Source organism: Polyodon spathula, chromosome 7, assembly GCF_017654505.1.
Source record: "Polyodon spathula isolate WHYD16114869_AA chromosome 7, ASM1765450v1, whole genome shotgun sequence".
NCBI classification, from domain to species: domain Eukaryota; kingdom Metazoa; phylum Chordata; class Actinopteri; order Acipenseriformes; family Polyodontidae; genus Polyodon; species Polyodon spathula.
The window spans coordinates 49,087,556-49,114,703 of record NC_054540.1 but is presented as its reverse complement, the minus strand read 5'-3'; the positions used below and the strand labels follow the sequence as shown (position 1 = coordinate 49,114,703).

Here is a 27,148-nt window from a genome sequence, read left to right as displayed (position 1 = left end):
TGTAACACAGAAAATTCAACATTATTTCCATTAGCAGTTATAAATGATTAAATTCAGCTTTATAAATCAAGGCAATTGCTGGTATGAAATAAGAAGTCGACTTTAACCACCACACCTTATATTCATACAACTTGATTGTGAATTTATGAATAGCATCAACGATCAAAACGTTAGTTAATGAATGAGGAATGCAAACTCATCAACTGACTTAGAGTCCTCAATTTTACAAGTAGATAGTCTGCTCATTAAAGGTGCATTATGCTTAAAAACTAGGTTGTTCTTGCAAGACAAGCCATTGACACTCTTTTAATAAAAACATGCAGTATATTAATTATTGACAGTCTATGTTACAAGATCATTAAGGGATATACTTGACTGGCTGAAGAAGCTGGATTTTAATTTAATCATGTGGGTACCATACTGGCAAAACACATTTACAAAAGGCAATTAGCACAGAGTCATTTGTGTCTTTCAACATCACGATAGTCAGTAACTAATGATTGTTTACATTTGAACTAATGTATTAACTAAATGTGTAAAGTAGGCTAATAAGTTATATCCAACGCTAAAAGTATTACTAATTTATTATGAATAAGCATTTATTTACATACATCTGTCTTACCCATCTTCAAAGGTCAGTTTAAACTCTGGCTAGACTGGCCAGAGAATATTGAGGAGACCATGTTCTTGTCTTCTGGGCAAATATGATGCTAAGCTGCTACTAGTCCATTTACAGTACATAAAGAAAGAGAGAGCAGTAAAGAATATTGTATAGGGTGCTGTATGGTAGCTGATATCCACCGCTCAGAGTGGCTACTCTGATACAGTATTCTAAACTTTGTCACATAATATATAGTTAAAAAAAGAGTAAATAAATGGCATAGCGAATGTTATTGTGACGTGATTTCCTTCTAATTGTCCTTTGATAAACACACACAAATGGGTTCACCTTTACAAAAAATACTTTTTAAAGTTCACTCCATAGTCTGTTTCAAATTTAAATTCTTGCAGCATGCTTAAATGCCAAAATCTGCATTTAAATGTAGTTTTACTGCAACTTACAATGTTATAAAATTTGAAAGTACTGTATTTTAAGTCCTTCTTTGAAAAAGTTTCACATAGTTGAAAAAGCTTATGCATCAAGCAGAGACACATTATAATTAAGAAATGTGACATACAGTATAGAAAAAAAGAAACAAATAGATTAAAAGCGTTACACAGTGATGCCAGAATGATTATATGAAACAAATAACTATATTATCTTTACAGGAAGACCTCTAAAGAGAGTCTGTATTATGTAAATAGGGGGTAATTACAGTCCTAGGACTTGTGCTGTTAGGATATAGGAAATACTATAATGATCCATGACACAGAATTAAATTAATAAACCAATTACAATGTAACTGACATTATATTTCCAAATTAAAAAAAAAAAAAAGTTTCAATTCAAATATTGTGTAAGACAAATAAAGTATTTTCTTGAATCTCTCATTTTCTCCTTTTTGTATCAAAACCCCAAACCCCCTTGTTAGAAAGACAAGCTAATTAGAAAGATCAGTTACATTGTGTAGACAATCTATTACAGTACTATAAATGTTTTGGTGCTAAAAAATAAACATCTGCAAATTGAAAAGAAAAGCTACGGTCAAATTCCTTCGCAATACAGGCAGTGTAAGTTATATGAATTTTATTTTAAATCAATAAAATACTACCTTGTCCCAGAAAATGTTCATTTGGACAAGTGATTGCAGCTCACAAAGAGAATCAAACTAAAAACCATTCAAATGGAAAAGAGCTTCTAGCGAGTCCAGCCCCACACCTTAAACAGAACAGTAAATCCTGTAAAACAGAAACAGAAAAAGACGTGCTTAAACTGTATTCCCAGGAACTTCTCCACTGACCACCGCACAGCTGTGCCATGCTGATAAGCCTTAAAGGGTGAACGTTATGCCCAGGCTGCTGTTCACAGCACCTCAAGTATGGCATCAACATGCATACTTGTAAAATGTGCATTTCCTATCAGTAACATGCTGCATGTCATTATCCTAAATTTAATAGCATATCTGTTCCATGAACCCTGGTTGGATCTGCTGGTAAAGTGTTGTATTATAATGTGCTGTTAAATGGTATCATTGATAATCATTGACAACCTGACTTCAGAATTTTAAAGACATGCAAAACTCAAGCAAACAATGGAGTATAATTATAAAGCAACACATTAATATCAGCAGGTGGTGCCCCATAAGGTTTTAGGGTTTTTTTTTTTTTTTTTTTTTTTCTTTTTTACATATTTAAATAAGCAACTTATAATTCTCTTGTTTATGTTTCCTTCCCTTGCAGGTCACATCTTATTAGATGTTATTAGACGCTATTGCAGGACCATGCTTGTTTAAGCACAGCCGCACAATTACATTTATTTTGTACTAAAATACTGTTAATTGGTGTCTGTTTTCCCACTTCTTGCGTTTTCCTTTCTGTGCCCTCTACTTCATAAAGGTATCTGATCTTTCCTGACTCTCTCCATTCTGCACAGGAAGTTTGAACTGTAAATACAAAACCGTTCTCCCTTCATTGAAGCCTCCTTGCCACACAGACCTTAAACATGTATTCTGCTGTTACTGCCTAGAGCAGAATGATGGTATGGATGTTATATGCAAGATTGTAGCACAGGGAAACAAAGCATGAATGTAAACAAATAGAAAACATCAGTCCAAAAATGCATGATGGCTAGAGACACATATAATGGGGAAAAAGAGATAATAAAATGAAATAATTAAGATTCACAGGGTATAATGTATTAATGCACAAAGCTTGTGTTCTTGCAAATGAAACTACCTTCAGGGAACATAAACAAACTGAAAAGCCAACAAGGTCTGGGTTCTAATGAAGTACACTACACAAAAGAATAAACTAGCTTTGGAAAAATCCAGGAAACAATCGCCCAGGACATTACTTTATTATTCAAAATGATATTGAGGCACTACAGTTTTAATTATGCTGTGTAGAAGTACTGCTTTCTTTTACTTCCCTTGCCCGAGCCACCTCAACTCCACACTGTTTTTATAATTGTGCTACTGAAGGTTAGCTTTTGTAAATTTTCTCAGCTCTGCTGAATATGAAACAGCCTTTATAACAGTTCACTGTGGTCTCATGATAGGGCTCTCTATAATAAAACTACTTCTGCCACAAGGCTAATATACCTTAGTGCTTGCTTCTGTAAAATAATTTTCATTATGACATGCATGTCATTGTGATGTGCTGCGCTTCGCAGCCATGTTTGAATATGGAGGGATTATTAGTATTGTACTTCCAAACAAGTTTCATGCTGAATGGGGGGGGGGGGGGGGGGGGGTGTTTCCCGGAACAATCAGGCCTTTAGTTAACGAGGCAGCTTTTAATGAACAGTCTCGTCCTAAGTCTAACCACCACCATTATCAAATGCTCTAACCTTTTCAAAAATGTATAAGTGGTTTCTTAGAAAAAATAGTTGCTTAAATTATTCTCAAGGCATTTTGTGAGTTTTTTATTTTTATTTTTATTTTTTTTTATGTTGACTTCCAGGCTTCCAGTTTTGCTTTTCCATAACATGCATTGAAGAGGCTCTTCAGTGACACATCGATAAAAGATACACAATAATCCAACATGCAAATGTTTTAGTCTTATTAACCAAATGCCTGTAAAGGAAAAAAATAAAAAATAATAACATGTAAAACCGTGACACTGTTGTGATGGAAACTGTGCCTGGATAGCAGAATGAGATGAAGAGCTTGATTACACTTGGTAACTTTACATAAAACCCAGACACAGCTTTTGATACAGCATTTTTAAAAGATTGTATTTAGCTTATTATCTAGTTTGGATATACAAATTTAGTTTACATTCAGTTGCTCCTACTTGAGAAAAACCGCGTTGTCCACACTCTTGACCACTTCAAAAAGTATGTTTTACAAATTGCATGTGTTTATATATTTCATGCACTAAAGTGACAAAATGGGTGCCAAATCTTATACACTACTGTGAATCATGCTTGTACTATCCTCTAGAATATTAGTTGAACTTCTAGTCCTGAATCAAATTTATAAAGTAACAGAGGTTTTAAAGAAATCATTGTTCTTTGCTTATTACGCTTCAGCACAGTTCTGTTGTCCCTTACCATGGTTTAAATCAATTTTGTATGTCTAATGTTTTTCATAACTTCCAAACATCAATACAAAATAGCACCATAGAAAGTCTCTCTCCTCCATGTCGGTCTGCAGCTACATTAACACGGTTCTTGCTTTATACTGTACAACAGGGAACTGTTTTGTTTTTCACACTAAACATTGCAATCAATTAAAATAACATTCTACCAACCACCTAATGCCACAATGTGACCAGTGATTGCTGGTATTTCTAACAATTCTTTATTACATCTACACATAAGGCGTCATTATATTATCTTGAAACAGGATGACCATCAGTTGATTTATTGCAATATGATTTTCTACACAATAAACAGTACCCCATAAAGAAATGCATATCCTTTCTGCCTTAACCAGCTATATATCCAGTAAATCTATTTTTTTTAATTAGTTAGTTGTATACATTATTCCACTTTGTTTTATTATTAGACTTTTGAAAGCTATTTACCATTTCAACTATTTTTAAAGAATATGGACAGACATGTAGGCTGACAATATAGAGGTTTTAGTTCGACAGCAGGAAGACAAATAGAGCAATCAAAAAAAAAACAGTGCCGTTCTAGATTAAAAAAAAAAAAAAAAGAGCACCCATATAATACATGTCTGACAAGATAATTACATCTGATACAGGTCTTGATTCAAATAAACCGTGTTTTCTTAATTTACCTCAAAGCCGCATTTGATCTGTAAACCGCAATAGAAATTAGCCCTCTTTCACAACTACAGTATTTATTAGCAAAGCGAACACTGCCCCCTCTCACTCACACGCGCATCAAGATGCCTGTATACGGAGTCTCAACTCACTGCATGCTCCACAGAAAACTGCGCTGCCGTCTTGCAGGCAAGTCAGTGTGACTTTAAGGACAAACTGTAAATTGTATTCGGTCCTAGGTCCCTCCTTCCTCGATGATGTCAGCAAGCGGAGGACTGCTAGGCAGTACTAATAGGCTGAGTTGATCTAACACAACTGAGACGGCTTGAGCTTTTACACACAGAGAAAGCTCGTAACACTTCATTCAGCAACTTCTGAGTGATGCTGCAGCATTGTGCTCTAACCGGGACTGTTAGTGTTCGTTAAAGAAAGCCGAGCTGAAATACCCACTGCAGAAAACAGCACATTAAAAGAAAATATTAATAATAAGGTTTAATCACTGAATGCACTACTGGCGTGCATCTAAATTGTGTATCTGCTAACGTTATAAAGAAAACTTTGTGCACACCAAAAAAAGACAACAAGAACATATTTTTAATAAGTTGGACTAAAAATGAAAATTCTCACTTGAAGCTCCGATATTAACTCATACAGCCTTGGAACACTGGGCATTTTGTACTTGGAATTGCATTGCAGCTTGCACGGGCTAACAGAATTAAGAGGAATTACTGTATTCTGTTTCTTAACGTGCATTTCCTTCAGCACAATTTGAACATTGGACTTCTTAACAAATGGATCGTTGTCAGTAGTTGGATTTCAGAGTATGTTTTTCTTTATTTTTCTTGAGAGTGGAACACCATAAATATTCTACTTCAGTCTAGCATGGAACAACATCTTTAGTGCACTGATGTCATTAAGTGTTGGGAATTGCAAATAAATTCGCACATTTAGCCCAGCAGAATTCGAGGTAAGAAAAATATCAGCTAATTATTTTACAGTATAAGCATTATTTTATGTTTGTATTTCATTTCATTCAATTAGACGTGTTAAGACACAGCAATATACACAACTTGATACGTGTAACGGTTATTGAAATGTAGTTATACAGAGCAGTTTTATATATACAATGAATATATATATATATATATATATATATATATATATATATATATATATATATATATATATATATATATAAATGATTGTCAGTATAAAAAAAAAACTACAAAGAGGTATTCAAAATGTTAACGTAACATTATTTAGCAGGTTTCAGCGATGCAAAACTTTTGGTCATTAGCAGTATATTTTTTCTCCCAAAATTAGTTTTAGATGCTATTTGCCATTTTTATGTCGTTGATGAACAAAATGTAAGTAATATTAGAAGAAAAACCATGTATGCTTGTTCGGTACGTTCATAACACGAAGTCCTAGCTGTGCCTTAATGCTTTTTATGTTATGGAGTTGATCCATATTGCATTATTCTTAACTGCCAAATACTGAGAAAAAAATCCAAGTGACAAGTTAGTACTATAGGCTGCTGGTGCTTGCCTCGTGAGAGTACTAACGCTAGTGCAGGCAGCCACCAGCTGAAAAAGCCGGGGCTTCATGTGCACACGGTGCAGGAACGTCAACAAAGGCGCTGTTGTATGTACAGTTAAGCTCTAAAAAGATAGATTGTAAAAATGTATAGTTCAGCACAAATTTTGAACGTTTTCTATAAAATGATACTACGACTACTGAGTAAATTAACATTATGTACCGTAACAGCGCTTTGGAGTTGGTTTCTGAAAAAAGACTGTTGGTACAAAAGCCTATAATGTGTCTGTCAGTTCTCTTTTGAAAGAAAGCCTGCACTGAGAATTGCCTTTTTTTTTTTTTAAGCCTCATCCTAAAGCAATGCACGGGCAAGGCGCATCTGCAGCGTTATACAGAAGGACTGTGTATCGACTTCCTTGAAATGTTAAAAAACAAACCAAAAAAAAACAAAAAAAAAACGCACACTTGTTGGGTTAAAAGCAAATAAAGCGAACGCAGTCTAAAATCCTTTCAAAACGCGGGCTAATTAATGGTGTACACATAGAACACCAGCTCTGTGAATCACTTGAGCTACGAATCATTAAAAAAAAAAAAAAAAAAAAAAAAAAAGGTAATGACTCGCCCAAATGTTGGGAATACGGGTTAGGGAAAACGTGATCTAAACCAAGTGTTTTTACAGATCATATGGAATATGTTTTAAACAATTATAATATGTATATACTTTATGATTTACAATTGATTATTAGAATTGTTTACGTTTGACATCTGAATTTATTGCCGTATTTATCACCAATGTCTTTTTGTAAACCCATGATCAATCATGGAGAGACGGCAGACGCACATGCAAAACGTCTGATCGTATTCGGAGATACATCTTCACGAACTGCTTAATACAAATCTATTTGAAATAATGCAATTAGTAGAACTAGACCTCTCAGATTTAAGCATTCAAAATATATTATTTGTTAATAACTTTTAAAAGTTGAAAAGACTGTATTTCTGTAAAGTTAAAATATTGGGAATATTTAATTGAGATGGAACTAACATATTGAATAAAACGGCTTAAAGTGTGCAATTGTATAACTGAAAAGAGGGGTCGGCTGCCTGTCATTGGTCCCGTCTAAATCCCAATACAGGCTCCTCCATTACAGTGGAAAAAAGTGAGCACCTGGAAGCCCAGTGGTTTCTGGTGTTGCATTTTGCTTTCAAATACACAAGGTTGTTGCCAGAAACCATATATATTCCCATCACAATCGCGTGTGCTCATGTAATTGGACCACACGAGTGACTTGAAATACTGTACTTCAGTGGAAGGATCAGCAAAGGTGAGATTTGTTCTTTAATGTAACCTGAGAACTGTTTCTGTGGTACGGGCGACAGTGCGAGTTTTAATGTGTGTTAACTTTCACACTGGGGGCTGCTATTCATTAATACAATACATACAAAACTAAGTAACAATCTATTTTGACGAGAAGCCATTTAGTCTATCTGGGGATACTTTAATATTTTAGTATTTTCTAATTAAACATAATTGAAGAAAGAAAAAAAAAAAAAGTAAAGACAGTAACGATTACCCTCATCACGTATTGTGAGGTTTTATTTATTTATTTTCTATATCTGCCTACAGTATAGCAGCTTTACAAAACAACTAAAAAAAAAACAAAAAAAACAATCAGCTGTAGTGTTGTAGAAGCTAAATAATGCAGTCAGTTTCAAAGATAGTGATTGGGCTATCTGCTGATCCTTTCATGTACTTAAATAGAAGTGCGTTTTTATGCAGAATACACGAAGAACAGCTTCTTCAATAATTTTTTCATTTGTTTATTTTTGATGTAGTGTATTTTGGGTGTTCTTATACACAGTATATCTTTTTTTTTTATGCACAATTCATTTGATCCTCACCACCTCTTTCTTTATACAGAACAATCATTTTCAGCCATAATGATAATGATAATGGTGATGATAATTATAAAGATGCATACCAAATCTCCCCTGAAACCAAAAATGAGCTGTCTAAAGTTGTTAATGACCAGTCATATCTGTTTTGTACATCTGTTATTTTGAGTACTTTAATTTTGTGCATTAAAGCAATGCCAAAAAAAAAAAAAAGAAGCAATACCGAATACTCAAACAAGTAAGCTTGGAAGACTGTATTAGTATGGGGTGTTTTGTGACGGTTGATGAAAATGGCTTAAATTGTGGTTACAAAAACTAAACAAAAAACTAAGAACTGAAATTCACCTCACGGTTATATAAATGGGAAAGCGCACTTCTGTTAAACCTCTTCCCTTTCAAGAACTGCCTATTTTGAAACAGAATTCAGCAAGTGGCTTTAGGCTCTGAAGAAGATGGAGTTTTCCATTTAAATGTTTTATCGGAGGAGGCGTTCATCAGTCTTTAGGGCTTATAGCTGGCTAAGATAATTAGAAAATAAAATATCTTGTGTTTTTGTAATGTTTTTTTTTTTCCTCTTGCCTTGTAAAGCACACACACACACACACACACACACACACACACACACACACACACACACACACACACACACACACACATACACACACACACACAATAGTATAGCTTGCCATAGATGCAGGGATAATTTAAATTCAGTGGAACACTGTCTCCATGGATTGGTTTCATACATCACAGCTCTCACAGAATGGAGATCAAAGATATGAACGAGAAGTCTTTTACACAGTGTATATGCAACATCAATCTAGGTTATATAAAACTGGCGGCACAGTTATGAGGCACAATAATTCCTGTTCTCTGAATGTGTAAAATATTTTTATTAAAGAGAATAGAGGGTTGGGGAGGAGCCGGGGGCGGAAGAGGGCAGAGTTCTGCTATGCAGGTGAGATTGAGAAATCAGTGTGTGACTTCTCCATAGAAACAGCGCCATATGGAATAACAGATTTGGACCATAGAGGGAAGAGCACTTCTTTTTTCAGAGATGCCCCAGGGTAGCTTAGCTTCAAAAGACAACTGTTTTTAAACAATGTTACCAATTGAAAAACAGAAAAGCCTTCAAACAATTGATTGTGCTTTCAACAAAGAAAAGCTAATATTCTGGCTAGTGCTAGGTGTCAGAAAAGGTGTGTGTGGTGGTGTGGGGGATAACCTCCACAGTGACTCTTGTCTTATAATGTTGTATCAGAAATCTTAGTTTATTTACTTGAACAATGTTTTATTCTAGCTGCGCCTCACTGCTGGTATGTGTGCTCACTGAAGACCTGAATTGAGTGGTCTTCAAAGGTGTGCTTTGGCAGCCATTTCGTCTTTGGTTGTATCAGCATTCTATCTTTGGCACAGGCTTTATCGTATGGAATGAATGGTCTTCCTGATAGAATGTGCTGTATTTAAGAACCATAACTGAGCTGTTTTAACCGATACTGAGCTTTTGCATAGCTATGTATATAACATTACTTTACATAATATATTATTTTTAATTTGTTGAGTATGGTATTTGTGTTTGAAAAAAACGAACTCCCAGTTTTGCTTTGGATATGGAGAGGCACTTAAGTTGCATTTGATGTGATCTAAGCAAATATATTATGTAAATATCATACTGTACATGTTAGTTGTTGTATTTATTATTAGTAAATGCTGTTGCAGTACAGTGACGGCACTGGAAATTAAACCCTTCTTTGTAGCTAAAGTAAGCTTCTACACAAAGTGTGGTCAGTGTACCTCAGCCCTGCCCTCTAGGAAATGAGGCGGTACTACACTTATCAATTCATATCCACTGCTGAGGGGGGCTTTCGTATTGCTTGGCAACAAAGGTGCAAGTTTGGGCTAATGTTGTGTTGTGGAAACAATCCACACGATCTTCAGTTAGGCATCAATAAAACTAAGCTGGTAACATACCCAAAGGGAATTGACTCACAATGCTTATGTCAATTTATCAAGCTACACATTCTCCCGTTAAACCAGTTTGGGCTTTTAAAGAGCTAAAATGTAGCCACGGTTGACCCTCCAGTCATTCCCCATTCACAGCACAACACTTTTGCTTTCAGCCGATAACTAATAATATTATTAATTAATACTGATTAACATAAATTGGTCCTTTTGTACTAAAATGTTACCAGTTTCTCTCCACTCTGAAGGAAAACACATGCATTTAAAATCCTTCTCTACTATGACAAAGCTGATAAAAAATATATTTATAAAAAAATGAATTAATTTGCAAACCTACCAGAAAAGCTTATACACCAACAATAGTTATTATTAATAATCCAAAGGAGGAGAAAACACTGACAATAAACAGTATTTATTAATTTCATTTTAAAGTGAAACCACCCTTAAATCTTTATAACATGAAATATAGCTATATCAATATTGTTAGGGATGGTGACAATGGTGACAGAACAACCATTATTCTATCCCCTCTCCTGGCTGCATAAATTCTTCCCGTGGACCAATAATTCAAATGAATTTGAAGCCACCAGTCCAGTATATTTTCACCCTTTTGGAAAAATCCCAAAACAGCACACACTGCTTTACAGTCTTTATTTAACATTAAAGCACTTTGGAACACACTGATAAGTTCATGGCAACGGCTCCATGGACTGTTGTCAGTTTCACAGATTTAAGAAGAATCATCCTCCTGTCCTTCCTGATGGATCAGTAAGGAAATCTCAAGGTGGTAGATTCTAAACAGGAATTAATGGATCAGTTTTAGTGGGCCTTTCTGTCAGGCTGCCCAGGATCTCCCTTGTTGCTTCAAAGTCGGCATGCACTTGAAGTGCTTAGACGCGGGGGTATATTTACATTCCCCTGCTATGAATCCCATGCAACTGACATCCACGCTACATTATATGCACTCTCTTGGCTAATTGCCTTGTCTCTGTTGTCTCTCTGTGTCTCTCTAGTTTACCCTGCTCTGGAATTGCAGTTTGAATCTTTTTCAGTCCTTGCTTGCCCTGCTGAAATGCAGAAGTGCATGAGTCCTGCTTGCACAACAACAACCCAGTTTAACCATGACTTTGTTCTCGCTGTATCCAAAATTACCAAGTACTGTTCCTGTCATTAAAGGAGCTCAGAATGACATTTTTCAATGCTTGTGAAAAATAACTTTGGTGATCGAAACCCCTGACATATTTCTTATCTGAGGTCAAATGTACCAAAATCCACAGACCATGGTATCATTTCTGTTTTGCTCCTCTTAAATTTTTGAGGCCAGTTAAAGAAAAGGTTGATTTCTAACTGTTAACTTGGGTTGCCGTGGTGTCTGAGCTTTGGAGCTTTCACTGATCTGTGATTTATTTGTAGTCTTTTTGTTTCAGTGATCTAAGACTGTGAAATGGAAATCACATGTTTTTTTTTTTTTTTTTTTTTTTTTTTTAGTTTTCAATGGATATTCAGTAATTTTCAAGTTTTCAAAGTTGGACCAAAAAAAAAAAAAAAAAGTGAAAAAATGAACTGTGCAGCACATACTTTTAATAATGGAATTACATCCTTTGAAAAGAAAGGGTGGACCAAGTCAAACCCCGATCGCTCTTTATCATGATAATAATAATAATAATAATAATAATAATAATAATAATAATAATAATAATAATGCATTTCGGATGCAAGTTCAAGCAAAGAAAACACACACACACACACACACACACACACACACACACACACACACACACACACCTTGTTTCCACAACGTCTGCAGCATTGTGCTGTATTGTTCTGTCACTGTTATGAAAGCGTGCCACATTGTTTTCATGGTTTTGTAAAAATCCATACAATTCCCTGGCTTGTGTCAGCACCATGCAATGCCAGCATCCTCATAACCGACTGGCATGGTGCTGTCCAGAGCCCTGATATATGAGGTCAGTGGAGCATCTTGTACTGTTTTTTTTTTTTTTTTTTTTTTTTTGCAAATATCAGTATGTTTAGTGTTTTTTTTTTACTATTTGCTTTATACGCGATAGCTTTTGACACGTTCAAAGTTGTCTATAAAATCCAGTTCTGCGAAAGTCATGCAATGTAATTTATAGCCGGAATTGAGTAGATTTGGTCAAGTGATAGCAAACCAATCCCACTTCTCAACCCACTTGTAGTCAACAAGCTGTAGCTGCTTTTTGAAGGGTGAAAAGGGCTTGTTTTGGTTCTGCGAGATTTTGCTTGGGATTTTTCTTGTTTTATTATTGTGAATTCTTTCGAGTCCTCGTTCGCTAAGTGCTATTTGATTTGGTCCGGCCCAAAGTCTTTAATGGGTTCATCTGTCTGTTGCAATGGCTTTTAGTCACAGTGGGCAAGCCATCTGCTCTGACTTGTATGACAGGTGCTTCTGTATCCAAAAATCACATATTATAAATGTTTTATGGGGATAAGTCTCTAAAGCAATGTGCAAGAATATACTTTCCTTTCTTAAAGGAATCACAAGCAGTTTCAGTTGATAAGAGTAACTTTGTAGACTTGTCATGCTAAATCAGTGCCATCCTGGCTGCCCATGGTGGCAGTGTTGATCTGTTGATCAGTACATGTATATTTCATTAATATATGTTTAGAGGAATAATTATACTTTTTTAACATTAGATTTGCATTTAAATAACTGCATTAAGCAGCATTACCTAAGTGCTCACCAGATTGCAATTTAAATGCACAGTAACTGCATAATAAATTATATGATTGTATTTTAAATGCAATTTAAGATGAATATATTTGCAATGTACAGTAATTGAAGTTAACTAGAATAACAACTGCACTTATTGAGTGCCTCCCATACTAAGGTGGAAGTTTATTTGGCAGTGGTTGTTTCTGCATTATTATATGGGTTAATAGCCCAGCAGAGGGCCGACTGGCAAGAAACGGTGCGCACGGGGCTTGGATGGCTGGATGGGGCCCGGAGCCGTCATAATGCTCTGAAAAGACAAAGACGTCATGCTGCTAGGGTTAAATAACACTTGTCTGCATACCCCTGTAGTCACTGCGGAAGGATCTGTGCCAGTCAGACTGGTTTGTTTAGCCATGAATGCATCTCCATCACAGTGACACTCTTTTAAAACCATTAACTTCAATCTTTTGAGACAGCCATCGCCATTTCGATGGGCAGCTATAGTAGTAATGACCTGCCATGTGCCCATAAAGTGCCTGTTTGAGGAGAAGAGGTGATTTTCTGCAGCACATGTTTAATAATAGACAGGCAGCTTTGTCCATCACATTGTCATGTAAAGTGATCTGTGCTGCTGCATGGCTCTCAGACTCCAGCTTCTGTGAATGAGCAGTTTTTATGCATGGTGGATTAAGTTATTGCTCTGTGGCTGAAAATAGCCTAAAGCATAACAGGAATGTAAACAGCTAAGATGTCATCAAAAGCCTTTAGTAGCTCTGCATAGATGGTCACCAGTACGCAGTTAATCACCCTTTTACTCTGGTTTGAAAGTATAGGTTGGAAAAGTTTCTACCATAAACAGAGGACAAGGCCCAAACAGTATGCTGTATACTACAGTATGTAAGTGTTGGGTAGAAGTTGTATAAAAAAGCTCTTAGTAATACCTGTGAAATTTTTTCCACCCTTGAAGTGCCTTTGCATTATTTTGTATAGATTTGAGGGCCCTGGGACCAGCAGTGTGCTGTGGTTTGCATCGCTTAAAAGGTGACTAGCCACTTGTGTTAAAAGGTATGTAATCTAGGCTAAAATAGAACTGCCACAGGGGCTGTACTTCTACTGAACCTGCTGTAGACAGCACTTGGCCATTGAAACTCAACGAGCAATAAAGCAAAATGCAGACCACATGCCGGCCAACGGCATGTGATGGGAATAGATAAGTAAATAAATTTCCATTGTAGCTGGCAACCTGCGCTTCCTCTATGCTTCAGTTCAGATGCTGAACAGAGTAGCTTTCAACAGTGAGTGTGTGCAGGAGGCTATGTACAGTTCCGGTCTTGATTAAAGTAGGGTTTTAATTCGTTTCCCTGTTTTCTGCTAATAAGTTGTTACCTGTTATTGCAATGTTAAATGTCACACTTGCAGCAACAGTCCCTATATCAAATGTAAAACAGCTGTAATTAATGCCAGCAAAATTAACATAGCTGTGTTGTACTTGTCATGTAAAGCAAAATGTTATTGTTCTTTCTTTTTGTAGCTTTTTTGTGGATTAAAAAAAAAAAAAGAAAAAGGAGCATTTGTGCAAAAAAAAAATAAAATAATGAGATCAATAAAAAGTTAAGGTTCTTTCACATTGTACCTTTTAGAATTCAAAGCCATTTGCTGTGAATGCTTCAAGGGTGCAAAGTACCTACAGGCTTGCCTATAACTGATGGCCTTAGTATTGAATGTATTTAATAGTACATCCTCCCTGATTTAATCATATCATTTTTCCTGTCTCTCCATTCTCAGAAGAAGCCCAAATGGTTCCGTTTGCATTCCAGTAAGGTTGTTTTATCCTATTAAACAGCTCATGCGTTACTTTAAATAATCTAGGGTGGTGCAGTGGAAGGTCCTTGTCTAGAATACTGTTTTTCACTTCTGAAACTTGTTTTTGCGTCTCTCCAACTGTTACATAGCTGAATCTTGCACCATTCAACCAACAACAATTGCACTTATCCTGTACTGTGTTTATGAAGTGTTGCTGAGGGAAAATTACCTTCTCCCAAAAAGTAATTGCTCTGTAAAGTGCTACTTTGTGATATTTTGCTTCAGGGAAAGTGCTATATAAGTGAGATTGTTCCAAGAAAGAATGCCATACCATTAAATAGTCATTTGGTGGCTTGACAGCATTAGTCACAGAGCTGACAGGTAGTTGCATCATGATTTGCTGCCCATCGTCACAACTTCCACTGCAGCCCGGTGATGTTTTCCATCATTTGTTATTATACATTAGCGATGGACTTGTGGCACAGTGATAGTTGTGGAGTACATCATGTGGCATATCTACCACATTTCAGAGCTCAGTAACTAAAAACGTAACTGTGCCGATTATTCCAAAAATGACTGATTGCCACTTGAGGGTTTTTCCACGTTTGTCTGAGACAGTGTACGACTGTACTGTTTAAGATTTACATTTTTTTCAGAACTGCAGGGCACCTCATGTTCCTGTACATTTTTTATTTTTATTTTAAATGGTATAACAGGATACTTGGCATCTTTATAATGGCCAGTATTACTGGTGGAAGAGACTTGGCATCTACTGGATAACTCATTGCCCTGCAGCTATTTGGAATCCTATACCAATGATTAAGAATTGTGCCAGGTTGACTCCAGATGGGGATTGTACCCACAAGCTCTTTATTAAAAATGGACCGTGTGCTGCTTACCATTAAATGTTATGCATTAAACTAAAATTCCATTTTCTACTGCTATTTGTAGATTGTGCATCTTAATTTGTATTTAGCTCAAGGTAGGTTATTCACAAAAAGCCAGCGTTCTGACATTGCAACCAAGCTTTTTTTTCTAAATCATAAACATCATGGTGAAAGACAAAATGATTGACAACCGTGGAATTCTCGAAATTCATGAATGAACTCATTAGACCCTACAAGCACAATAGCACTAAGTGCCCATTTTCTTTTTCCCATGCTTATATATCATGGGGATAAACCAGTAACATAAGGCATTTTATAGGCTACTTGCACGTCATACTTTTGCATTTAGCTATACTGGTAAAGCATCTTCCGGTGAGTGCAAATTACGTGTTGTTTTTGCTGCTGGTACCGCTCAATCTTTCGATCTTTTATTTTTGCCAGCAAGTTAAAACTTATCATCAAATATTAGAATGGACCTTTTATGCGAGATGTCTTCAAGACCTTCCGACGTTAACAGTAAACAACGTGCACAGGATTGTAAAGGCCTCATGCAAAGCTCCATCAAGCAAGTTAGAAAAAAGGTATTCAAGTTGTACATCTCCAGCTCCCTCTGTGACTATGAAGGGGAGTTATTAAATTTGTCGATGTATTTAGTTTCATTTCTTTCTTTTCTTTTTTTTTTTATTTTTAAATTCAACATTGCTCGACTGAACATTAAACTGTTTCAGTTAGCAGTTTTTAAATTGACATTCCAGCTTTCTTAATTATGCATTTGTTGAACTTGTACGTATGCTGTGTTTTTAATATGCAGTCTGCTATGATAATGTATGAGTGTGTTGTTGAGTTTTATATTGTAAAATGCTTTGAGATGTGCTACATAAAGTAAAGATTATTATTATTATTATTATTATTATTATTATTATTATTATTATTATTATTATTATTATTATTAAAGTACTAATCTAACCAGTTGAATTCCTTTTTCTGTTAGTGTCAAACAAAGACAAGGTGACAGCAGAAATCAAGATAAGGGCTCACTGTTTTAAATCCTTGAAGAAGAACGAGCAGCCGCACAGTTTAATAGTAAGGTGTAACGTTCAGAGTTCTAGTTCTTGTAGCTTGCAAATCTGTTTTTTTTATATAAGAATAACAATGAATACAAAATTGTACCGTTTCACAACATTATCATTACAAAAATTCTACTGTGAGCATTTGTAAATATTTGCATGCTATGAATTTAAATAGCGAATACCCGGTACACAAATGTGTACATATAAACATGCCTGATCAAGACCGTACACTACATTATGTAAAGTATAAACTTTAAATTAATGCAATTAAGTGAATAATGCTAACCTTGTGTAGAATCTGATGCAAAGCCTGCCATCCTTTGGAGACCAACATTTTGACTCAGGGCTATCTCTTTCTAGCTTGCACTTTAAAATCTTGATCTCATTTGACAACTTATTTGTAGAAATAGACAAATCAAGGGCTGATGGCTCGGTCTTCGAACAATAACCGTGGCACTGCACTGCAGAAGTACAGTCCATTTCTTCTTCTGGACTCTGTACTAGCTTTCTCTTTGATCCCACACACCGAGCCTTTGGGCCGGCAAGGAGTGCCGATTCTAGTCGTACAGAACTGGAACAGCGCCTTGATGCAGCCTCCGATAGCCTCCTGGTGTCGGTTCAATTAGGTCTTTCTTAACAAAATGCTGACTGCAAACTTATGTTTAGTGACTGGGAATTTGAATATTTGTAACCCACTTTTTTCTCATCTCTTCATGCACGGGAAATGCAAACTTACCAATGGATTGTACCGTGCTGAAGCAGCGAACAGTGATCACTACCATTTTTTTGTCATTGCTGATAATTAAAGGTTTGCACAGTTGTGCCTGAAGTACAACTCATCCTCTTTCTTTCAGCAAGTAAAAAGTGATAAATCTTTGTAATTCAATACAACAGACAAAATGTAAACAACTGGATTTCAAATACGCCGCTCACTCGTCGGAAGCTGAGATACAGGTACAGCTAAAACATGACGTCATTAGCTGCAAGTAGCCTATTGTGTCTAACTTGTACTATAACCATTATGTATCTGCTTCATACTGTTTTCATTTTTATTTATACCGACGGAATATTGCTAACTTTTAGAGCACTACATTAGGCTATATCTCAAAGCCCTGTGTATTATTATTATTATTATTATTATTATTATTATTATTATTATTATTATTATTATTATTATTGTTAATACTTAGTAGTAGACCTATCAGTTGTATCATTACTTCTCTTATATTTCTTGACCAGTTCAAAAATGACAGAACAAGTATACACCATAGATCTTGGCAGGTGCTAGTCACAGTGGGCCATTGCAAAAGAGTTCAGTATAGTTGACACTTAGCACCAAAGGGGGGCATTGCTGAGGTCACATTGGAAACCTGTAAACATGTTGTGTCATAATTTCCCTACTGCCACATGCTTTTATCCCTGAATATCTGGAAACTGGTCAAGTCAAATGACTTTTGAACCACCTGTATGTAGGTCACAGTCAGTTCTCCTAATACTGCCTGCTGGGTCTCCCTGGACTAAACTTTCTAATTGTGGCAGCAGGTGTAGTCCAGATTACATACAGACACTGAACAGTGAGGAAAGGCCACTGCACAGCTCTACTCTACCACCTGCTCTGTAGTGGTGTTTTTTTTTTCTGACTATAGGAAAGTAATATAGGGAGGTTGGCAGTACAGTGCTGTATTTTTGTCATGTAGGCTTTGCTGGTCACAACAAACATGCTGCCTCATTGTATTTGGTGAAATTATGGCACAGCCAGGATTAGAGTTAGAGAGCATATATTTTACAGTAATTATGAAGGGATGTAGATAGTCATATTAGAAAATGTAATCTTGAGATCAAACTTGGTTGAGTACATTAACTAATTGCGCTTGCATACTCATGCATTGCAAAACCTAATGTGAACAAAGGGGGCTGATTGTGAGAGATTGTGTTGCTGCTTTGTGGCAGTTGCTTCTGTCCATGAGGACTGAGCTGACACCACTAAATTCCTGTTTAATTTGTATGGAAGAAGGATTCATACCCAGGGCAAGTACACAAATGGTCAATGTCAAAAGAATGTACAGAATGGAACATGCCTTAAGGGAAAAATGGATTGGCTTTTTTAAACAAGAGACATCTTATTTTCAGGAGTGACCTGCCCTATGTAGGAGAGGGGAAGGGGGTTCATACAATTGATCAAATACAGCAATTGTACAACTGTACGTGCTCCCAATGAACCATGCCAAAACCATTCTACCGCCACTGCTTTTGACTATTTTTTTTAAATTTTGCTTTTCTCTCTCTTTATTAGTTCTTCAGACTTTGGCAGCCTTAAGGAGAAGGCACTCATCCATGTGTGAATATGAACTTGGTATCCAAAACATTCCTAAATGTGGCTTTCTTAGCCTGCATCATCTTCCAGTCTGGAGCTCAGGAGAAGGACTACACAGTGCGAGAAGAGCTACCAGAAAATGTCCTGATCGGGAACCTGCGCAAGGACCTGGACTTGGCCTTGGACCCGAATATCAAGCTATCTTCTCCGCTCCAGTTTAAGCTGGTGTACAAGACTGGGGACTTGGCCTTGGTGCGGGTGGAGGAAAACACAGGAGAGATTTTCACCACCTCCAACCGCATCGACCGGGAGAAGATCTGCTCAGGGATCCACAGTGAGAGCCGCTGCTTCTATGAGGTGGAGGTGGCTGTGCTGCCTGACGAGGTCTTCAGGCTAGTTAAGATTCGCTTCCTCATCGAGGACATCAATGACAATGCCCCACTCTTCCAGTCAACCGTTATCAACATCTCCATCCCAGAAAACACAGCCATCAACTCACGCTATCCTGTCCCCTCTGCTCTGGACCTAGACGTGGGTAGTAATGGAATACAGCACTATGAGCTTGTGAAGGTGAGTTCCCATTGTAATTCATATCTGTGTGTGTGTGTGTGTGTGTGTGTGTGTGTGTGTGTGTGTGTGTGTGTGTGTGTGTGTGTGTGTGTGTGTTAACCCAGGAAAATGAAACCCACTATTTAGCACTTTATACGAAGAACCATAGAATGAATTATGGAACTTTTTTTTTTAATTAAGCATTATTTGGTAAATAGATGCCATCTGTATAATGATTTATGTAACAAACACAAATTATGAAAACAGATGATTTACAACAAGACTAGGGGTGGGCATTTTTATTGCCCATTTTTCCTCACTCAGATCACTTGCTTACTAAATACCTTGGTATCTCTGACTAGATAACCATCTCCTCTTTAAAAATATGAGCAGTCTATCTCAAGTCCAGTGGTACCCCAAATATGATACACTTTCTACCAATAGCACATGATCTTTTCATTTTACCCTAAAAAATGCAAATTGTTCCAGTCTTGGCAGTCAGGACTCAGGCAAATGTTGGGCAAAAATGCAGAACAAATACTCCACTCAGTAACATTTATCAAAGTCATATTTATTTATCAAAGTCATTTACCACTGAACCGGTGAGGTGGATTCCTCATTAATATCCTTAGCATATTTTTAAAGCATATTTTCTATTCAGGGATATCACAATATTAATTGAGCAAGTAGTCTGAGTGAAATTATCCGGTAACAAACTCCCCATCCCCAGTTCTACTGCTTTCCTATAAAAATGAGAACATTTTGGGTACCATTCTACTTGTGAGAGGATTTTATCATTACAATACTGTATGCTGAATATTTTAAAGAGAAAATGTATGTCTATCCAGGCATACCAAGATATTTAGTATTTAAAAAAAGATATTCAGTATTTAAACAGGTCAAGCCTCAGAAAAACGGGCAGTAACACCCCCCCCAGTCTTGCTGTAAATCATTTGTTGTTTCCATAATATATCTATATATATACAGACAGTAGTCCGTCGTGTATCTGACTCCAGTGAGACCAGAGTAAGGGTGGATATGTAAAAAGTAGGATAAACTAATCCTGTTTTGAATACCGTTGTACACAGCTGTAACAATTACTATATTCACACAATTATTATTCAGCTTTTATTAGGAGCTCCCATGTTTAGAAAGATACAGGGTATTAATGCTTGTGACAGGGTAGCCGTCTGCCGTGTGGTTGCATGCATGCGCTGCTGAGTGACAGACAGGAGATGAAGATGGAGGTTGAAGTTGTTACGCTCTGCAGGCAAACAGGATTTATTTACATATGAACACACTGAACAGCTCACATGACACAACCAGCAATAGTAGCGCAGGGAGTACATACAACACAGTTTACGAAAATCTCTGACAATCTCTGAACTAATTTTCTCTGTTCAATAATAAACAAACTCTGGCTACTCGTCAGGCTGTCTGCAGTTTCGACTTGCTTACTCACTCTTTGGTATGCAACCCTGGTTCTGGTTCTCTCTTACTCACACTCACACACACACACACACACACACACACACACACACTTGGTGAACTTCAAGCTCCCAGTTGGCTTTGGTTTTGCAGAACCCTCAGGTGAATAAATGGAACTTTTATTATACCTGATGCCTCACTGGATCACACCTACCTACTGATTAGATTCCACACCTGGTAATCACACACGACAGGAAGGCTCTCCCAGGAGTGTCAGGTACTTCATTAATTAATTACAATAAATGCACACTATTTACAATACACATTGGCACAAAAAAATTAATTGTGAGGTGTTAAAAATGGGCATCAAGTGAAATGAAAGAAAGAAAGAAAAGAAAGAAAAAATGTTTCTTAAATGTTTTGTTCTCATAAATCATAGGAAGAGGTGAACTACCTCTTTTTAGAAAACAGGTTTTGCAGACCCTAATCAGCACCAGACAGGCTACGCCTGTTGAGTAAGACAGAGACTGCTTTTTGACTACAAGAAACCCTTCTTAAAGGTTTTTATTTGAGATGACATCATTTTCAAAAGAAACCATATTGAGAGCTCCACTGGGCTACGGAGTCTCATTTTAAAACATATCACATATGTGACAACATGTTGCCATTCATAATAAACCTTCTGCCACCTGAAAACAGCTCTTTTTTTGGTTCAGTATAGGATGTAAGTTTAATAACTACTCGTGCTTGAAGATGTCGTGCAAAACCTTTGATATGGTGACTGCAAAGGTTATTCAAATACATCGCAGATAATTTCCCTTCTCACCAGCCACATCTCTGCCTTGTGGAGATCAGCAATCACGCTCTCATGCTGAGATCCCTGCCCTCTGCACAGGCTCCACAATGCATGGATGGGTTTTTATAGTGGGGTTAATATACTTGCGACACTCTCATTGTTGTTGCCAGTGTGATACTGCACTGTTATGTGACATTCTTAATGACAGTTCTTAGGCGGCAAGTAATCAACTTTTTATTTTTTATTTTAAAGCCTGACCAATGCAGTCAGGCAATAATAATGCTTCTCATTAAGACTTATGAAAAAGGGCAGTGATACGTGGTTTAAGGTAAGGCTCTAATCGCACTAGAATGGAATGAGAAATATTAATGGATGCCTTTTGCAGCACAAAATTAAAGAAGCACATCCCCTTTCTTGAAGACTAATTTGTGCTTTGTGAAAGACCTGTGTGGTAATCCCAGTAGCTTATTATAGACCCAAAGTAGGATAATGCAATTCACACCATGCTTAAATAACCTACTGTAGACATATTTAATAAGGAGATTCAATTTTGCAGTTTGTCTCACAAGGACATTTATGTAACTTTCCCACTAATTAAAACTATATTCTAGTATTCAATAGTTCTTCCGGACTGGGAGGTCACATTTGCATTTTGTGTTTTGCGATACCAAATCCTTTCGACTCAAAAAGCATTCATTCAAGATAAATGTCATTGTTGTATTCAAACTAAATTCAAAATGATGCCAAGCTCATTGTTTTGCATGTCAGGGAAAAGAAATATGGAAATGATCTTGAACAGATGTTAAGTAAAAGGCCTTTTTAAAACAAAATGATTTGTCAACTTTGGTTTGCTGAAATGTACATACCCATTTGGGAAGCAGTTTCTGTTGTTTTAAGAATCATATTTTATTCACATTTCACATTATTTAACATTTCAGTGCATGAAAATATATTTTTAACAGGTAATAGTGTAGACTGCTAGATACAAAGGCCTATGGGTAGTATTAAATAGTTTTGTTAAAACCACTTCACAGAGATATTTGTTCACAAGCCCAGGGTAGCAGAATGTCCACAGTAGACACAGCACTGTTTTAAAAGAAACATTTCTTTCTTTATTTGTTTATTGGAATAATATAAAACATCCCTCTCGGTATGAGAGTTTTATTTATTTATTTATTTCCATTAAATATGTGTAGTAATTTAGGTAATGATGCATTATTTATATTTGAACTATTACATTTCTTAAAAAAAAAAATGTTAGTTGGCATTAGTAATGTAATTTACAAAAAAAAAAAAAAAAAAGTGATGTGTAGAATATACACCCATGGTTGAATTGGGTACGGTAGCATAAGCGAGAGTATGCTGGAAAAGAGTTACTCTAACTGAAATGTGCTGTGTAAATGACACCTGAGAATTTCAGATATGAGTCTAATTAATTGCCATTCCGTGGTAAATAAATAAACTAGCTGATCGTGGAAATTATGAATTTAAAATAATGTATGTACAATTAGGAAATTTTGATGGAACGAATATATAGAAAGGTATAACACATTTAACCAAATACCATCCCGATAGCAGTACCAAATATGACTCTTAAGACTCTCTTAATGCGAACACACGGCATGCAGGGGAAAAAATGACATCATGCTTTATCGTTCTGTAAATGCATCCCAAATAGAGCAGAGCATGATAATTAAAGTGAAAGTGTGCATTTGTTTTTGCGTAGGAATGTGTTCAGACTCAAACAATATGAGCCTGATAACAACGGTTCCATGGTGGGAGACAGTACTTGCACACTTCATGTACCTTTTGTCCTTTGCTGTCTTCCACAATGAAATCTTATAGTAATTCCCATTTTTTTCTGGTGGTTCTCTCTGGTTAGGCTTTTTTTTTTCCTTCACATTTCACCACAAATTACAATTCTGTTTTAAATTCTGAGTTTGTAACTCCCTATGGAACTGTAATATAGCTTTAAATCTCGAAAGCAAGAACAGTCCTTGGCTTCTAGTAATTGTAATCTTGTTTTAAATCTTGCACGAATATTACCATCCTCCAATAGAAATGTAGGAATGTGCTTCCACGCAGCAGTTGGGGTAGGTTTAAAGTATTCAGATTGAATCAATGCAAGATACAAGTCAGAAAGGCGTTTTTTTGAAGGTTACTGTGCTTTATTTATATTTTTCATAGGGAAAGGGCTCAAGTCAACGAATTGAGTAACCATTTCCAGTGTTTTTTGGATATGCACTGATATAATTTTTTTTCTGTCACGGTTGTTTTATCGGTTAAAACCGAAAACCAGAAGCCCTAATTATAATCTAAGAAGAGGGTTGGGTCGAGTTTCATAAAAGATCACATGGAACAATGTTAATGAATCTCAGTGGTGGTAACCTTGACATCAGTCCAGTAATGGTGTAAATTCTGTCCAGGTTAAATTCTTGTTGTCATTGAGAATGTATAATTAATGATTTTGCTCATGCTGCAACTCTTATTAATGAAGATGGAAATGTAACATTGCAATGGTTTAAATATTGTCAAATAAAAGTTTTTTGGAGATGTTAATGACCACACCGTACATGCAGATGAAGATAAGGGGTATTGTTGGCTCTGGTGACCACAAGCTGCTTTATTATTCTTAGCCTGGAGTGTTTACAGTGCCTTTTTGATAATGAGCATCCCCATGCTAGCCTTCAGGATAAATATCTTACATTAATTATACTGATAATAAGACAAACCTAAAATATTGATGGTACCAGTACACTTTTGACCTCCAGTATCATTAGTGAATACATTATGATGTGATGTACAAGTTCATAAAAAACAAAACTCTTTATAGCCATGTAGCCTAAAGTTAATTCTTGACTGGGCTCTTGAAATCTCAAAAAAAAAAAAAAGGTTTCTACAGATCTCATTCACAAAGCTAAGGTCAGCCATTTCTGCATGAAATGAAAAACAGCTGGCCTGGCATTAGAATCTGATTAGTCATTTGTACATTTGTTTGAAAGGATTAACAGACTCCCTCTCTTTAAATGGCTGACTTCATTACCAATTTGCATTTTTAAAAAGGCTTTATCTCAGCTAGGGCTGCTTTGCTCTACTCCCTTGAGTTAACGTGAACAAGACTGGAATTTTATAATGTTATGAATATGGCCAGACAAATGCGCACTTGCATAAAAAACTGAGTATTGAAAACAAGTGTGGAAGCTCTGTAATGAACTGATTATTGGTTTTATATAGGTTACCGTCCTAGCTGTAAACAAAGTTGCACACAGTATGGTAACAGCTGGGAGATGTCAGGTTTGGAATCACCTGAAGGACAATCTCTGGTTCTCTAAGCCAGTGGTTTTCAAAAGGGGCTACTTCTAAGGATCATAGAGGGTATGCAGGATGACTCAGAAATGCACAATAAAAATGAAAGTAAAAGAAAATAATGATTTTTTTAAAACAGTATTATATATTCTCTAAAACACTGTGTATAATTGTTTATTCGTTGTTTAGCAGCTCAACATGAACCGCAGATGAAAACAAATACACGTCTCGCGTCCACATTTTCCACCTGTATGCATGCGTGATTTCAATTGAGTGGCTTTTATAATTAATATAGGTAAAGCAGAGGTCTGCCGATTGTGCCTATGCAGAGCGGTCTGTGCTGGTAATGATTTTTGCTGTTTTCAGCTTGTATCACTGCAGCACAGTGTTTCTGATTTTTTTACAAGTATAAATGCTCCAGTAAACATAAATAGTAGGCTAATCACAATACTCATACTGTGACAGTTTTTGTTTTATTTGTTACCATGGCTGTATATTAGTAACATCAATAGCTGCTGGTGGATTATGTTGTCAGTGTTTGAAATGGATGCATTTCTTTCTTGCATAACAAAAACGAAGGAAGAAAACAAAAAAAAAAAATGGAAACTATTATAGTATTATCTATGTTTTTGATGTAAACATTTTAAATGGCACATATAATTATGCTGGGACATAAATGGTAACGTGATAAATATTTACAGTGCGGACTCTTTTGTATTAGTGTAGTGATTTGCTGAATAGAAAGCGAATATGAGTGTTTCCAAAGAGATCCCTAAATACCGTCTTTTAATTCTGTGCATCCAAAGACATGTAATTAAGTTTTAAGAATGAAACCGACTGTTTGGTATTCTGTCAAAACCAGTTTGTCAGCCCCGGACAGTTATAAATATGCAGTATAAATATAAATATACTTATATACAGTGCTTTGCAAAAGTATTCAGACCCCTGACCAATTCTCTCATATTACTGAATTACAGATGGTACGCTGAAATTTCGTTCTGTTTGATATTTTATTTTTAAACACGGAAATTCAGAATCAGTTATTGTAAGGTGATATTGGTTTTATGTTGGGAAATATTTTTAAGAAAAATAAAAAAAACCTGAAATATCTTGTTTGCATAAGTATTCAACCCCTGTGCTGTGGAAGCTCCCAGTTTGCACCACTGAAAGAAATTGCCCTAATGAGGACACAATTACCCTACCATTGGACTCCACCTGTGAACCATTAAAGTTGCTATCACATTTTCTGGATAAAAACCCCACTGTTGAAGGATCATTGGTAAGGCTGTGAATCTGAAGGAAAATGGAGACCAAAGAGCATTCTATAGAAGTTAGAGATAAAGTAATACAAATGCATAGATTAGGGAAAGGGTACATAATAATATCCAAGTGTTTGGATATCCCAGTGAGCACAGTTGGATCAATAATCAGGAAGTGGAAGCTGCATCACACCACCCAGGCACAGCCAAGAAAAGGCCGTCCCTCAAAACTCAGCTCTCAAACAAGAAGGAGACTTGTGAGAGAAGCTACAGAGAGGCCAACAATCACTTTGAAGGAGCTACAGAGTTCAGTGGCTGGGAGTGGAGTAATGGTGCACCAGTCAACCATATCAAGAGCTCTACATAACACTGGCCTGTATGTGAGGGTGACAAGAAAGAAGCTGTTACTCAAAAAGTACCATCTGAAAGCACGTCTGGAGTTTGCCAGAAAGCATGAGAGTGACCCAGCTGTGATGTGGGAAAAGGTTTTGTGGTCAGATGAGACCAAGATAGAGCTTTTTTGGCCAAAACTCAAAACACTATGTGTGGCGCAAACATAACACTGCCCATGCCTCAAGACACACCATCCCTACAGTGAAGTATGGTGGTGGCAGCATCATGCTGTGGGGATGCTTCTCATCAACAGGGACTGGGCATTTTGTTACAATTGAAGGAAGAATGGATGGAGCAAAATATAGGAAAATACTGCAAGAGAATCTGCTTCAGTCCGCTAAAAAACTGAAGCTTGGGAGGAAATTCACCTTTCAGCAGGACAATGATCCCAAGCACAAGGCCAAAGCAACATTGGAGTGGC

The 27,148-nt window shown here is 36.4% G+C and overlaps 1 protein-coding gene across 2 annotated transcripts in view; it reads left to right on the top strand.

Moving 5' to 3' along the window:
• Window positions 1–5,165: 5,165 nt before the first annotated feature.
• The window catches only part of LOC121318706 (protocadherin-11 X-linked-like), a 315,082-nt gene continuing 293,099 nt past the window's right edge, over window positions 5,166–27,148 (top strand). For both annotated transcript variants that reach the window (XM_041255664.1, XM_041255665.1), the window contains exons 1-2: window positions 5,166–5,800; window positions 18,976–19,566. In XM_041255664.1, the coding sequence (XP_041111598.1) occupies window positions 19,027–19,566 (540 nt within the window). In that variant the 5' untranslated portion in view covers window positions 5,166–5,800; window positions 18,976–19,026. The remainder of the gene's footprint in view (window positions 5,801–18,975; window positions 19,567–27,148) is intronic.